Genomic DNA, 13,833 nt, shown 5'->3' on the forward strand with positions numbered 1-13,833 from the left:
AGAGAAAGAGCGAATTTGCCTGTTCATTGCATTGCATGCTTCGGTTGTGAACCAGTGTTTCAAAGAATTAGTATTCTAGGCAGGAGCAACGACAAAGTAGCTCGTGAGCTACTTGCGATATTTGCGAAAGGCAATATTTGTGTTAGTGATACCTCTCTTTCATTGCACAACGGGGAAAAGAATGTTTTGAGCTGCTTTGGCTGACTGTCGCGCAGGTTATGATTTGTTCTCTCATGCTCTCTCCCCCTCCCTCTTGTAGGCTCGTGTGCACACTGCCTATGAAAGCGGCTCCGAAGCGAAATAAACCAGTTTTTAGTTTGCGCTCTTTCTGTCTACCGTGTGTGCGTGCGTGTGCGTGTGTGTGTGTGTGTGCGTGTGTGTGTGTGTGTGTGCGTGCGTGCGTGCGTGCGTGCGTGCGTGTGTGTGTGTGTGTGTGTGTGTGTGTGTGTGTGTGTGTGTGTGTGTGTGTGTGTGTGTGTGTGTGTGTGTGTGTGTGTGTGTGTGTGTGTGTGTGTGTGTGTGTGTGTGTGCGCGTGCGTGCGTGCGTGCGTGCGTGCGTGCGTGCGTGTGCGTGTGTGTCTTTCTGTGCGCAACTCACTCCTGCAATAAAGTGCTCGCACAGCAGCACGTTCCTATTGCTATTGCTGCACTGCTATATGCGGGTCATGCTTATGTTACGCGCCCAGTGCTGCACCAGTTAGCACGCCAGGCAGTAGTCGTAAGAGGCAAAACTTTGGAACTTAGACGCAGCGACGTTCGCAGCGCGTGTAACATCAACAACTAATTCTTTCAGAAGCAGACAGGCGAGCCATAGCAACAACTTAGAAAGTCTACATTTAACATCGCGATTACAGAGCCCACTGTCTTGCAAATTGTAGAAGCCAGGGAGGCACGTTCATGGGTTTACCTGCAAGTCTTATCTTTAATATTTGTATATTTCTTGTTTTATATTTATTACTCCTGCTGTGTTGGATAAGGACAAGACTTCTCATGCACTCATGCTCTTGCACTGTTTTTATGCACTTTGAGATACAACATTTTATATCCTGAGGAGCAGTATGTGTTCGGTGCCTCCTCAAAGGTATAACAACGTGTTATCATCAGCCAATATTTAGACGTAAACCTTAAGAAGATATTACTGTGTGTTGCGATGTACGTACAGTTTTAATCTTCCGTATAAATTACAGCCGCCTCAAATTTGAGCTTCGGTACCCGTAGACTCCATTACTTGGCTACACCCACTATAAGCAACGTAATCATCTGATGAAGCCTTGCGATTGTGGCTACCTATTTCTCAGTGGTAGCCCCCACCTACGGGGTAATCGGCGTACCACCCAAAGGCACCGTAGCCGCTCGAGTACGCCCCCATGTCGAGGTAGCCTTCAGCCTGGTTGCCGTAGCCTGTCGCCGAGCTTTGCAGGTCGTCGTGTGTAGATGAAGGCGCTGGCGCGTACTCAACCTGCGCCGTAGCTGGCGACCTCTTGTACGGCGCTGGTTCTGGTGCCAACTCCACCACCAGCTCATGGGGTGCCTGCCTTTTGACCGGCTGCTCTAGGACAGCTCCAGTGTACTGCGGTCCACGTCGCATGGTCACCACAGGCTGCTGTTGTACGAACGTTTCTCGGCTTCCTTCGCGGTCTTGCTTTGTCAGTGGGGCTGTTACTATGAATGGCTGGAAAGAAAAGGAGGCAAGAACAAAATAGCATGGAATGGCAGGCTGCGATACATATGATTAAACGCCGAGCTTGAACTAGACATCCCCCACTTTTCTCCCCTTATTCACGAAAGTTCCTACTTTCCCGTAGAAGTAATGTAGAATGATAGCCTGGTGTGAAAATTTTTGACTTGTTTGTGATTCAAAAACAGTTCAATTGCTAACAGGCAAAAACCAGTGAGCGGAATACCAAAGTTAAAACATTACCAGCGGGCGCAAAACTCCACTACTTTCTTTCCTTTTCTTCTACCTTTCTACATTTCCTTCCTTTGCAATAGCAAAAGAAATGGGTGAAATTTTGTTCTGCTTTGTTCCCTCTGCTTTATTTGTAAAGCTTTCGCACATGTTCGCATTGCATCAGAACTGCCTATGTATACAAAAGTCAGTTCAGCACGCTCACTTCGTTAGAAGATGAATTAAGAAATAGTAGTTATCTCCAACATAACTGAACTTCTAAGCTATGAAAAACGATATTCCGGGTGCTTGTCTCAGTATTTACTCTTTTTGCCAATCCAATTGGTGCGATAAAAATGTGCATAAATGTGTGGTTGGCTGCGTGTTTGATGCATAAAAGTGTTCGATTATTTTTGTTTTAGTCAGGTATGTCCATTTTCGCCTAATAATGTATTTAGTTTCTAATTGCTTTTGTATTTCTTTATTTTAACATTCTATTTTGTTGCAATGCGTTAAAATTGTGACTGTGTTCCTTAGTGCTAATTTAACTTCTCATGTTTCATGATAGAAAGGAAACCTTGTACTCGCACATTTTGTATATTACTGAGTCCGTTCTGCCATACATTTGGTGCTTTTTTGCTTTATATTCAATGCGATGAAGCAGCCCTTTTCGACGCTCTAGAAGCTCTCTAGCGGCCGAGAACATTTTCTTTTCAAGGTTTTCTTCTCGCTTTTCTCGCTGGAGTAAATAAACTTCAACTTGAGCGCGATGCAGTGTCTGTTTTCATCGATATAAAGATGAACGTCAATGCTAGCAGCGTGTAGAGTGCATTACATGCATATACTGTTTGCGTAAATCTTGTACGCATGCCGGTGACACTGGTTGTGCTGAACGCATGCTGTCTGGTATGTTTCGTAATGCTATATCCTCTACGAGCTCTCATTTGCTTCTGTCGATTCAGCTTTTGTCTCGCTATAAACCTTTACTGCAATTATGAACCCAGCAGTACCGCCATTGATTGCTGTTGTTGCTGCTGGCTCTCCTCGGCAAGCAATGGATCGAAGTGAAATATGGAAGGCAGCGCGCCCGCACAGCCCAGCGATGCCAGGGACAGCAGGGTTCCGACGGCCAGGTGCTGAGGAAGTAGTAATGCAGTCACTGAAGGCGTAATGCGGAAACAGTATATATTTGTGAACACCACGTCAAGGATGCCTAGATGGAAGCAGGTAGTCGCAAAGAATGTGCTGACTGACGGATGTACCGACAGCACCATCGAAAAAGGTAGGAGAGAAAGCAGGAAATAAAATAATAAAGAAACAAACGAAGAATGACGGAAAGGAAGAAAGAACCAAACGGACAAAGAAAGAACTGAAGACGGAAGCTGGGAAGAAAGAGAAAGAATGGAAGTAAGGAGCAGAGAAATAAAAGAAGCAGGGAGGAAGAAAGAAAGGAAGCGAAAGGGGGAAATAAAGAGAACAGGTACTGTACGACACATCAAAAGCAATAACCAAAAAATGAAAATGTTTACGACATTCGTGTGCTTTGCGAAAGCAGTCTTTTGTCGACATGCTACGCCACTATTTGATGACGTCACTTCCTAGTCAAGAAAAACTACACACTTTAGCAAGACGTCTTGGTCACGTGACTTTGGTGACGTCATCAATTTCTAGTTATAACATGCAATGCCACTATGCCAGGCATCTTGATCATGTGACTTGAAGGCGTCGTCTATTTCTAGTTATGACGCACACATCACTTTGCAAGCTGACGTCATTAGTTTCTAGTTACGAAATACTAAACCTCTAGCAAATCAGCAACAAGTGCAGGGAAGACAAGGGGCTCCGTCATAAGATTAATTATTACTTCACATTCATCAACAAAAATACACTCCCCTATGCTTTCATTTGTATAACTGGCTGTTGGCTCCTGTCCTATGTATCTCATAACGGAGCCCTTTATCTTCCCTCCATTTGTTTGCTGATTACCTTAACTAGGGCTCTAATCTGACGGCATTGTCGTCATAGGTAAAGTAAAAGGGTAATTACAGCTCCCGCCTTCCCCGTTAGATGACGTTCTACGCAGCGCTTGCGTTGTCAAAAGACGTTCCACGCCCGTCGCTATGCTGGAGGGTGGCGCTGGTGAACAATCTCAAGGATAGGTTACGCGCAATGTGAATACCTAAGAAAGTACAATAACTAAACAGCCGTCGCAGAGCACGGAATGCGAAATTCGGAGGTCATGGGTTCAGATACCACCGGCTCATGTGGTTGGTCTATGTAAAATTTCCTAGCCAATTGATTCCACGATTAACTATTACTTCACATTCATCATCAACAACAAAAAAATAATTCGCCTAGCTTTCTTTGCGTCATGACTGTCGGCTCCTGAACACCATTTGCTAGCCATATACTTAGTCATGTGACTTAATGACGTCAGTTCTAGTTACGATGCGCTACACCACTTTTGTAAGTCATCTTTTATGGCGTCATCATTTTCTAATCACAACATACTGCACCACTTTTGCGTGTCATCTTGATCCCGTTAATTCGATGACGTCATCAATTTTCAGTTACGATGTACTGCGTTACTTTGGAAGTCATCTTGGTGATCTTATTTGATTACATCAATCTTTAGTTACGATGTACACAACTTTGCAAGTCATATATAGACTTAGTGACGTCATGAAATTCTAGTTACGACATACTATACCACTTTAAAAATCATTGTGGGTTATAAGGCACTCGTCTCGTAACTTAGTCATGACGCCATCACTTTTGGTTCTTTATTTCATATTTCTATTGTTACCATGTTTGCTGTGCTTCTCAGGCACGCAAACGTTAGACAATATTGTTACGCCCTATACCTTCTGATTGCGGTGGTTTAACTTTATTTAAACCTACTTATAAGTAGCGAATGACCCGCCTTGGTGGCTCGGTAGTTAATACGCTCGACCACTGAGCCCATAGTACCGAGAATGGTGTTTTCTTGTGTGAAAGCACTACGCAGGGACACACACGCGTTATAAAGCTGTACTATAGGCTCTGAACCTCATACTAACAATTTAGGAGACATTTAAGCTCCGCATTCAAGGGTATGACGCCGGAGTGTTAATGGCTCTGCTCGTCGTTCGCGTACGTGCACTTCGTTTCTCGATTTATCACTAGCTGCTTTATTTCTTGCCTTACTTACCGCAGAGATACTGATTATAAACTACTGCGTTATGTGAGAGACAGTCCGACATAGAATAAAGCCTCAGATAATCAATCCAGATGAACATGCCCGCGTGCCCTATGCCCTCACGCGGCATCGAACGGTCCTCGGTTCGATTCTTATTCTAAAGAAGCCGACCGAATTGGCAGTCTTTTCCAACTCGGCCATGTCACGTGGTCTCGTGACGTCACAACCCGCCGACCAATCATTGCCCCGCCTTGGCGCCAGTCAACTAACACTTTCCAGACGCATGCTCGTGAGTTTTCGCTCATAGTGCGCCGAGAACGTGCAGATCGATGTCATTAATCCTGCCGCGTTGATATCGGCAGTCAGGCTCTCAAGGGTGCACAGTAAGAAACGGTGTGATCGGGGCTAACTTTGTCCTGGTGTTACATATCCGGTCAAAGGAAAGAACCATTCGCTGCGTGATGTGCTCACGCACGATTCTGGAAAGCTAGGCCTTCTGTCAGCAACTATCCGACCTGCGCGTTGAAGCAGCCGATCGGCGTACATGTACCTATATAAATCTATAATCAAGTTTTCCAAAAGCAAGTTACACTAAAACTCCGTACAGAATTTCCCTCCTAGCCGGTCAGCGGAGAAGTCCAGCGGTGAAGGTGACCGCCTCGTCCACAAGGACCGCAACCGCGATAACCGAACGTGCACGGCAAAACAGTCATTGCGCACTGCTTTCCCCCGTGGCGCAATACTCGCAAGAAGAGTTCTCGAGCGGAGATTTCTCGGCGCTTTCTTTGGCCACCGCGGCTCGCCGAGCAAAACGGGCTTCGCTTTTGGTGGGCGTCACCCGCTCCTTTTGAGCCAGAGGAAGTTGTTCGCGCAAGCAAGTCAAGTGCGTCTCCGTACATCGTACGGTACACTCGAGCGACAAAGATTTTCTTAAACGCAGCGGGCGCTCCTTGCGATGATGACGAAGACTGCTCGAAGACGCTCGAAAATGGTTTCCAGAGAATTTCGAAAAGACGACGATGGCCGCGCGGAATTGTTTTGGGCCCCAGCTTTCTATACAACTGTCCGAGTCGCCTTTTGTTCAAAGGCCATGCGTGATTTTCTCAACGTCGAACATTGCTCAAGGGTCGCTCGCTAACCCGCGTATACCCGAACCCCCTTCGCATCCTTTAGAGCCAGCGTCATTGAGTCGAAGTCGCGAGCTGAACGTTCCGTGTCCTCAGGAACGCCTTTCTTCTCTCTCGATTCTCCGTGTTCGCTGTATTCTGAAGGCGTACGCGTACCCACGTACGACACCTTTCGGCTGAGGCTGCTTGTCCTGCCGACGCTTATTTACGCTTTCTTCGGTCAGTGGCGATGTTGAAAGCTTCATTTCTTTCTCCTGTTTGAATTGTCTCCCCTCCTCTCCTTCCTGTCGTCGTTTTCGTTGCACGAGCACGTCCTCAATCAGCCGCGCAGGCGACCATGGGCAACCTTTTCTTGCGATCGAAGCTTTGTATCTAGGCTTTCTCGATTCACAAAGCGGGTTGTAGCAACCTGCTCAAGTAAGTCTTCAGCGTAGTTCTCTAAATATTGCGCTTTCCAGGCCCGTCTATACTTGACGTCTACAACTGATGGCACAGATGTGGAAACTAGACTCAGGTGCATTGATATCATTAGAAAATAATGACGATAAAATTTTTCTTCAAAATGCTCCAAAATTAGACCTACTCGTGGAATAATTATTTTTTGCGTGAGTTTGGAAAAAGTAAAGAATTTTGAATCAGTGAAAGTTTCGTATAATGTGTGATACTCTTTCGGCGGCAGAGTGAAGCGAAAGCTGCACGTTCGAAGCCAACATGCTACAGAACACTCATCCTGCAGTTTCGTATTACTGCCGTGCTACATTACCAAAACAGCTCAGTCTGCAGACACACGACATAATTAAAGGGGCAAGCGACAGTATCAATATCATTTTATTTGCTGGCTCTCTATAAATGCAGCCAGCCTCGTTAGCCTGTTGGGTGCTATTTAACCACGACTGAAGTGATTTACGACATTCGAATACTTAATATATTCTGCGTAGCAGAGCCTTTGCGCTTCAAAGCAAGGAACTCAACATTACTTTTCTCGGTGTGTTGCTGACTATAGCACCCATACCAATGTGTGGCTGAACAAAAAATAGACCCTTAAATAACAGAGGAAAATTTTTTTGTGAGAATAAAGCCAAGTTTTCTTTTCATTTAGTCCAGGAACACCTGAAGAACATAAATATGAGGACCCGGTTATACGACCGCCCTTAAATAAGCCACACTTTGCACAATTCCTCGATTGCATAGCGGTTAGTGCACTTCATATTGGTTTCCGTCTGCATTTGAGCGAAAGTTAATCATTTTTTCTTCGCGAAAATCTCTGACGTAGACACAGGCACGCACGTGGAACATCATGTAGTGGCGGTTTACCTGCGTGCGCACATGGTGACTTTTCAAACAACTGCTTGGATTGTTGCAAGAAAACGTACGGGGTAGTAGGCATAACAAGTGATACCGTCGGAATAACAAACGTTTTGTAGAGTCTGATGCGCGCGCCAGGCAGCTTCGTAGTTGTGAACTATGCTCGCCTCCCATTTTTCATTTGTCTCAACTAACTCAGCATCAAAAACTGCTATGCGCAATTCGCGCTGGTCTGACAACCATCATGGGCAGAAATTCTAAAACAAGTGCATTTATTCATCAGGGAAATAGTTTCAAAATGTCCCTAACAGTATCTTATAGTAACTCACAGTTTTCTTATAAATATAAAATTTCCCAGAAAGCTAGACTCGTTCCGGAATAATGAACAACGCATGGTCAAACAGCGGTCTGTTCGGCAAGGGCGATGTAGCTGCTGTCATTCAAAAGCTATTATACAGCTGATTAAAACAAAACACCTCGTTACGCAGCTGGCATATTTTACCTTGCAGCCTTTGTCGCCACTACATCTGCCAACGTACCTGGCCATTTCTCGTTCTCTGAGCCATTCCTGGAGTCCTGGAGTAAGGCTTATCACTCCTGCCCGTCGCCAGTCATCTGCTTGAGCAGCGCCGTAGTGTGGCATGGCTTCTTATATAGCAACCAGGCCACCCGCGGCAGCGTGCGTGTAACACGTGTCTGCGCTCGTTTAGGTTCTTCACTCCCATTGGAGATCTTTTTGAGCAGTAACAATATTCACTGGAAAGTTGTGTTTCTTTTTCTTCCCCTCTCCTTCCCTTTCCCCAAGAGTGAGCCTATGACATCTCATGCAACTTACCATCAACCCTACACCGCTTTGTCTTCTTCTTGCATGATCTACTGGCGTCAAGGAAAGAGTCCTTGAAAAGGCTCCCAAAAGTGCCGGTCGGTGTCTGTCCAGCTCAGCCCAGCGCCATCGCTTCTCGCGTTGCTCAAGCGCATCGTTTCCACGCTCGGCGCTCGCTCCGTTGCGTTGGAGGCACCGGGGGCCGTGAAGTGTTTCGCGTGACATTTCTTCCTTGGTTCGAGGGACTCCGTAACAGTGCCCAAATTTAGAAGCTGCGCCTGCTGGTCCGAAACGGGGCGACTGCATGCATTTGCTTTGTTTTTCGCTGCCCATTCTTCTCTTTCAGAGCCTGGCGCCGAGAAGAGAAAGCGTTTCGAGACCTAACATCAGGGAAACGGTGCAGCAAAAAGCAGAGACGGAAGTGCTGGCTTTACCTACACATGCTGAGAGCATGTGCTCGATTACAAGACTGTTCAGGCGTAATATTTAAGGTGAACATAAAGGATGTCATTTATCATATGCTTCTCAATTAAGGAGACTAAGTAAGATTTTTGAAACGTAGTATATATGCAACCGTGTCTGGCTCACTAGCAATTGTAACTTCGAACAGTAATGTCCATGAGTGACATGTTTGAATCAAACTTTCGCATAACTACCATTATGGCAACAGTTTGCGCACTGTCCTTACTATAGCTACTATTAGGCCAATCCACATTTTATAATCTGGTGTCGCTATTTACGCGACGGCACTATGTGCTTGAATGAAGCAGTAAAATTTCCGATGTGATCGTTGCTCGTCAGAAACGCCCAAACTAGCAGCCTGAAGATCTTCGCACTGAGAGGACGTATTGCACACCTCGACCTTGACAGGCGAGCAGCAGCACTTCTACGCATTTTATTGTTATTTCTCATGAAATCGAGGGGAACAACAAAAAGGTGGCAAACAGTTTGATCATTGGTTGGTGACTCCCGTTAGAATGGAGTCACCATGCCCCCTTTGTCCAACCGATTATATTGCAAAAGCACGAGAAGTTGTAGATTAAGGTATGCATTCGGCGCCATCTGGGAGGCGCTGCCTCAAATTTTTGAGGTTTCACCGTGGCCTCCGCCGCGTCAACTGGCATGTGCTACCCTATTTGAGGAAAGGGTAGCAGGCGGCGACCGAAAATAAGTTGGGTGGATGGATGAGGTGAAAAAGTTCGCAGGTGTCAAGTGGGTGCAGCTAGCAGAGGACCGGGTTAATTGGAGGAATTTTGGAGAGGCATTCGTGCAGTGGGTATAGTGCGGCTGATGATGATGACCCTATTTAAATCAGGGCACACTTACCTAACCCACCCACTTATCCTCCAGGCCTCATTTCATCCTTATGAATAAAGATTTAGGAATGAATTGGATAAGGTTATGATGACTGAGAGAAGCACGCATAGTGGAATTGTTTGTTTCTTTTTTTAGCTTATGTTGTACAGTTCTTGCCAAGCCGACAATAAAGAGAAAAAAGACAGTGTAACAGTGGTCAAGACACTCGGCTGCTGAGTCTGAGCACCCGGATTCGAAGCCAATTAGGTCGAATCCGCTCAAATGGATTTTTTCTTGTGAAAGCACTACAAAAGGTCGTGACCAGTCATTCTTGTAGTATGTTCCATTACTCTATATGTTGGTTGGCGAACTTACAAGACCCGCCGATGAAGTTCGCGCCTTGCAGCTGCTATAATGAACTTAGTTTGAATTACCCGCGCGAGGCCACGTGGTTGTGACCTCACGCAACAGCTTGGCCAATCAGAGCGACGGCACGAACAAGATGGGGACAAGATTGTTGGTCGGTAGTGGTGAGTGTATGAGTGCTTTCGCACTAATATAAAGCAAAACTATGCAGTCCACAAGCAGACGTTCATTTGTAGGCCGCATACACTTCAAAGAAGGTGCTTCTCGTTCCTATTATTAGCATCATGATGACTTATTTTACCCTCAAGGGCTCATATTACATTAGAGAACGCGCGTGGGAAGAAGGAAAATTATTACCATACTAGCAACTAAAAATGCTAAACAGTCGTTCGTCCGGGAAGCATTCGTGTTAAAGCGAACGTTAAGTGAAAGTGCACGCTTTCAATATTAACCAAAAAGGATAGAAATATAAAAAGAACTGCGTTTCTGCATCGCCAGGCTCCGCTCGCAATGAGCGACGAAGGTACAGTCCTTTAGTGCGTGCCGACCACGGAGCGCGCTTAGGTCGGGCCTCATTCGATCATCCGGATGTCGCCCTTCCTCTGCAAGCGGAAGTAGCACCGGAGGACGCCAGGTCAGTGGCTTTCAAGCCATTTTACCGCGTCGCCGAGCGGAGGATAGATTAGGCGCGAACTTTAACCTCTTTCCCCCTGACTCGCGCAGACCGACATCGAAAGCAGGAAGATGAGTACGCGCGTATGAGCATTTTCCTTGAAAGAGCTTCATTGATCTTCTGGATAGGGGTGGTGGTGGTGGGGGATTAATGGTCTCACTGGTAACCCCACGCGCGAGGGTCCGCGGTGCCTTCGTTGCTCTAGGTAATTGTTTGGAGGAAGCTTCCGCTTCCGGAGGGTTTTAAATGCATTACGCGATCGGCGGCGTTCTGTTAATCAGACGATAGTTGCAAGGTTCATTTATACTGCACGCGCTAGCTAGCAGCGGCTATAGGCTTGCAGTTCGCGTGGAGCACTAAAATAAGAATTCCAATATTAATGAAGAGGTGAAAAGTTTTCCATCTGCTATCTAGCTCTTTTACATTGACAGCTGTTTCGGGATATTATTATAAACTATAATACTTAAATTCAATACTACTTGCACGTGCAGCCTACAGTGGCTAAATGCACTGCGTTGACCGTTCCTTATCTGATTTGTAGGCCACAGGTCGCGCATAAATTTTGTCGTTTTTAAAGCTCTCCCGGCCCACAATCCCCTCCTGCGTAGAGCATCAGCTTACTGTCTAGATAGGCTGCAAAAATAAAGCCCTTCGTCCAATGACAGTAGCAGTGCAAAACCCAAATGTAGCGAGGTCCTCAAACCCGCATTTCCTTATGCACCATATCTAGCCTTATCTGCATAAGAGTAGCTAGTATGCGGTATGAAATGCGTTTTGGTATGAAATATGCGGTTTATGAATTTTGTTTATTTCAACTCCTGTAATAGCCTGCATAGGCTGACAGTATTAATAAATGGAATGAATGAATTAATGAATGAATGAATGAATGAATGAATGAATGAATGAATGAATGAATGAATGAATGAAATGACCGAAGCAAGTTATGGAGCAAAACAACATTGCACCTTGCAAGCATGAAATGCTTTTCACTGCCCTTTTCGGCAAACTTAGGCAAACGCCGTCCGCTAACGGTGGCGAACCTGCGAGCGAACATGACGCCGAACATATGAAGCGAACTTAAACGCTTCCTGAATGTTGTGCATTCAGGAAGAACTGGGCATGGTCTTACTGATTGGTTTCCGATTGAGAAAGGGGTGAGGCAAGGCTGCATACTGTCGCCCTGCCTATTTAACCTATATTCAGAGTGCATCATGAGAAAGGCCGGTCTGGACGACTCTTCAGCTGGAGTGAAGATTGCTGGAAAACGTATCAACAACCTTAGATATGCGGATGATACCACTTTAATGGCAGAAAGTGAAGTGGAACTCAAGAGACTTCTGATGCGCGTACAAGAAGAGAGTGAGAAGTTTGGGCTTAAACTGAACATTAAAAAGACGAAGATCATGGCGTCTTGCCCTATCAAGTCCTGGAGCATCAATGGACAAGAAGTGGAAGCTGTGACAGATTTTCTGTTCTTGGGCGCCAAGATTACCTCGGAAGGAGACTGCAGCCATGAAATTAGGAGACGCCTGCTTCTGGGAAAGAGAGCAATGGTTAGCCTTGACCGCCTAGTAAAGAGCAGAGACATTAGTCTGCCAACCAAGATCCGTATAACCCGTGCTATGGTCTTTCCAGTTGTGATGTATGGATGCGAGAGTTGGACTGTGAAAAAGGCTGACCGCCGAAGAATTGACGCGTTTGAATTGTGGTGCTGGCGAAGACTCTTAAGAGTTCCTTGGACTGCCAGAAGATCAAATCAGTCGATATTGTCAACCATAAACCCTGACTGCTCATTGGAGGGTCAAATTCTAAAGTTAAAGCTCAGCTACTTTGGTCATCTGATGAGAAGAGAGGAGTCGCTGGAGAAAGATTTGATGTTGGGAAAGGTTGAGGGTCGCCGGAGAAGGGGTAGGCAGCGAACGCGATGGTTAGATGGCATTCTCGAGGCATTGCAGATGAAGCTATGTGATGTTAAGAAGATAGTGAGAGACCGGAAAGCGTGGCGTGACATGGTCCATAGGGTCACGAAGAGTCGGACACGACTGAACGCCTGAACTGACTGACTGAATGTTGTGCAGCTTGAAGGGCACTGAATTAACAGGCGCGCCGTGAAAGGGAGCTCGGTTTATGGGCTTTAGGAGGTTATGCAATTAAGGCGAACATCAGGCTTGCGGAGGAGGCACGTAAAGAATTGTGTCTCACTTGCAAGTCGCGGCGCCGGCCAGCGTGAATGTGACTCAAATTCCGGAGTTGTATTTGCGTGCGACATGGCTTGGACCTAAACAAGAACAGGATGCCTATAAAATATATGAGGGAAAGGGAAAGCGAGGGGGGGGGGGGGGGTTAGTGAATTCGCCCCAAATGGTATTGCATTTGTCAGGAACGAAACCATAAAAAGAGGTTCAGTTTGACTCAAGGCTGAGTATCGTTGACTAATGAATGCGTAGTCGTGGACGCGTGCGTTTCGGACTCGTTCGGTATCTCCATGAGTTCGTTCGGAGTCGTGCTCTGTGGTTTCTATGAGAAGTGACATGAACTGGGCAAGAACGAGGAATGCGACTATTGCCGCCTTTAATCCATCCAAGTCAACCCTGTACACAAGTACGGCCTAGTATTTAATGTTTAATTATATACCCCTGACAAGCGCACCAGTGGGGCTGCATTTGTTTTATTACAGGTGTTGGGCAGCATAATATACACGCTGGAGAACAAATTATACAATAAGGTATTCTGCCATTTTGAGTGTCGTTGTCCACAACATTTCAAGAAATTGTCGGACCAAACATATGCAGCGCAATTTAATAAAATAAATACAACAAAGGAAGGCAGGCAGTGGAAAGCGTCATAGTCAAGCGGCGTCTACGGGGGAGAATAATGTGCAACATGAAAAATAGCCTCTGAGAGTTTTTAGGTAAGAATTAAACCAAGGCCCTGGCTCATCATGTTTATTTTTGTCAGATTCATAGGCACGTGTGTCGTCTATGAAGGTCAATGAAAGTCTTTACGTGATTATTTAATAACTTCCCTTATTTCAATGTATAAACAAGAAGTTGATCAATTCATTAAACAAAACAAAATTTATCAATGAATTGGAGCGGAAACCTAGCACGACAGTAGAGGGCGCGTATGAACACTATTATTGCAGGCTACTAGCAACGGTTATCTTTTTCCTCAGAT

The 13,833-nt window shown here is 45.8% G+C and overlaps 1 protein-coding gene across 1 annotated transcript in view; it reads right to left on the bottom strand.

Annotated features, from left to right (window-relative positions):
* Positions 1-966: 966 nt before the first annotated feature.
* Positions 967-13,833, bottom strand: part of LOC146207647 (scoloptoxin SSD14-like) — a 40,749-nt gene continuing 27,882 nt past the window's right edge. The window contains exons 11-12 of the mRNA XM_084589418.1: positions 2,899-3,024; positions 967-1,672 (exon numbers count right to left, since the gene is read on the bottom strand). Coding sequence (XP_084445544.1) covers positions 1,295-1,672; positions 2,899-3,024 — 504 coding nt within the window. The 3' untranslated portion in view covers positions 967-1,294. The remainder of the gene's footprint in view (positions 1,673-2,898; positions 3,025-13,833) is intronic.

Source organism: Amblyomma maculatum, chromosome 1 (genome assembly GCF_055883805.1).
Source record: "Amblyomma maculatum isolate TAMU_Amacu chromosome 1, ASM5588380v1, whole genome shotgun sequence".
NCBI lineage: Eukaryota > Metazoa > Arthropoda > Arachnida > Ixodida > Ixodidae > Amblyomma > Amblyomma maculatum.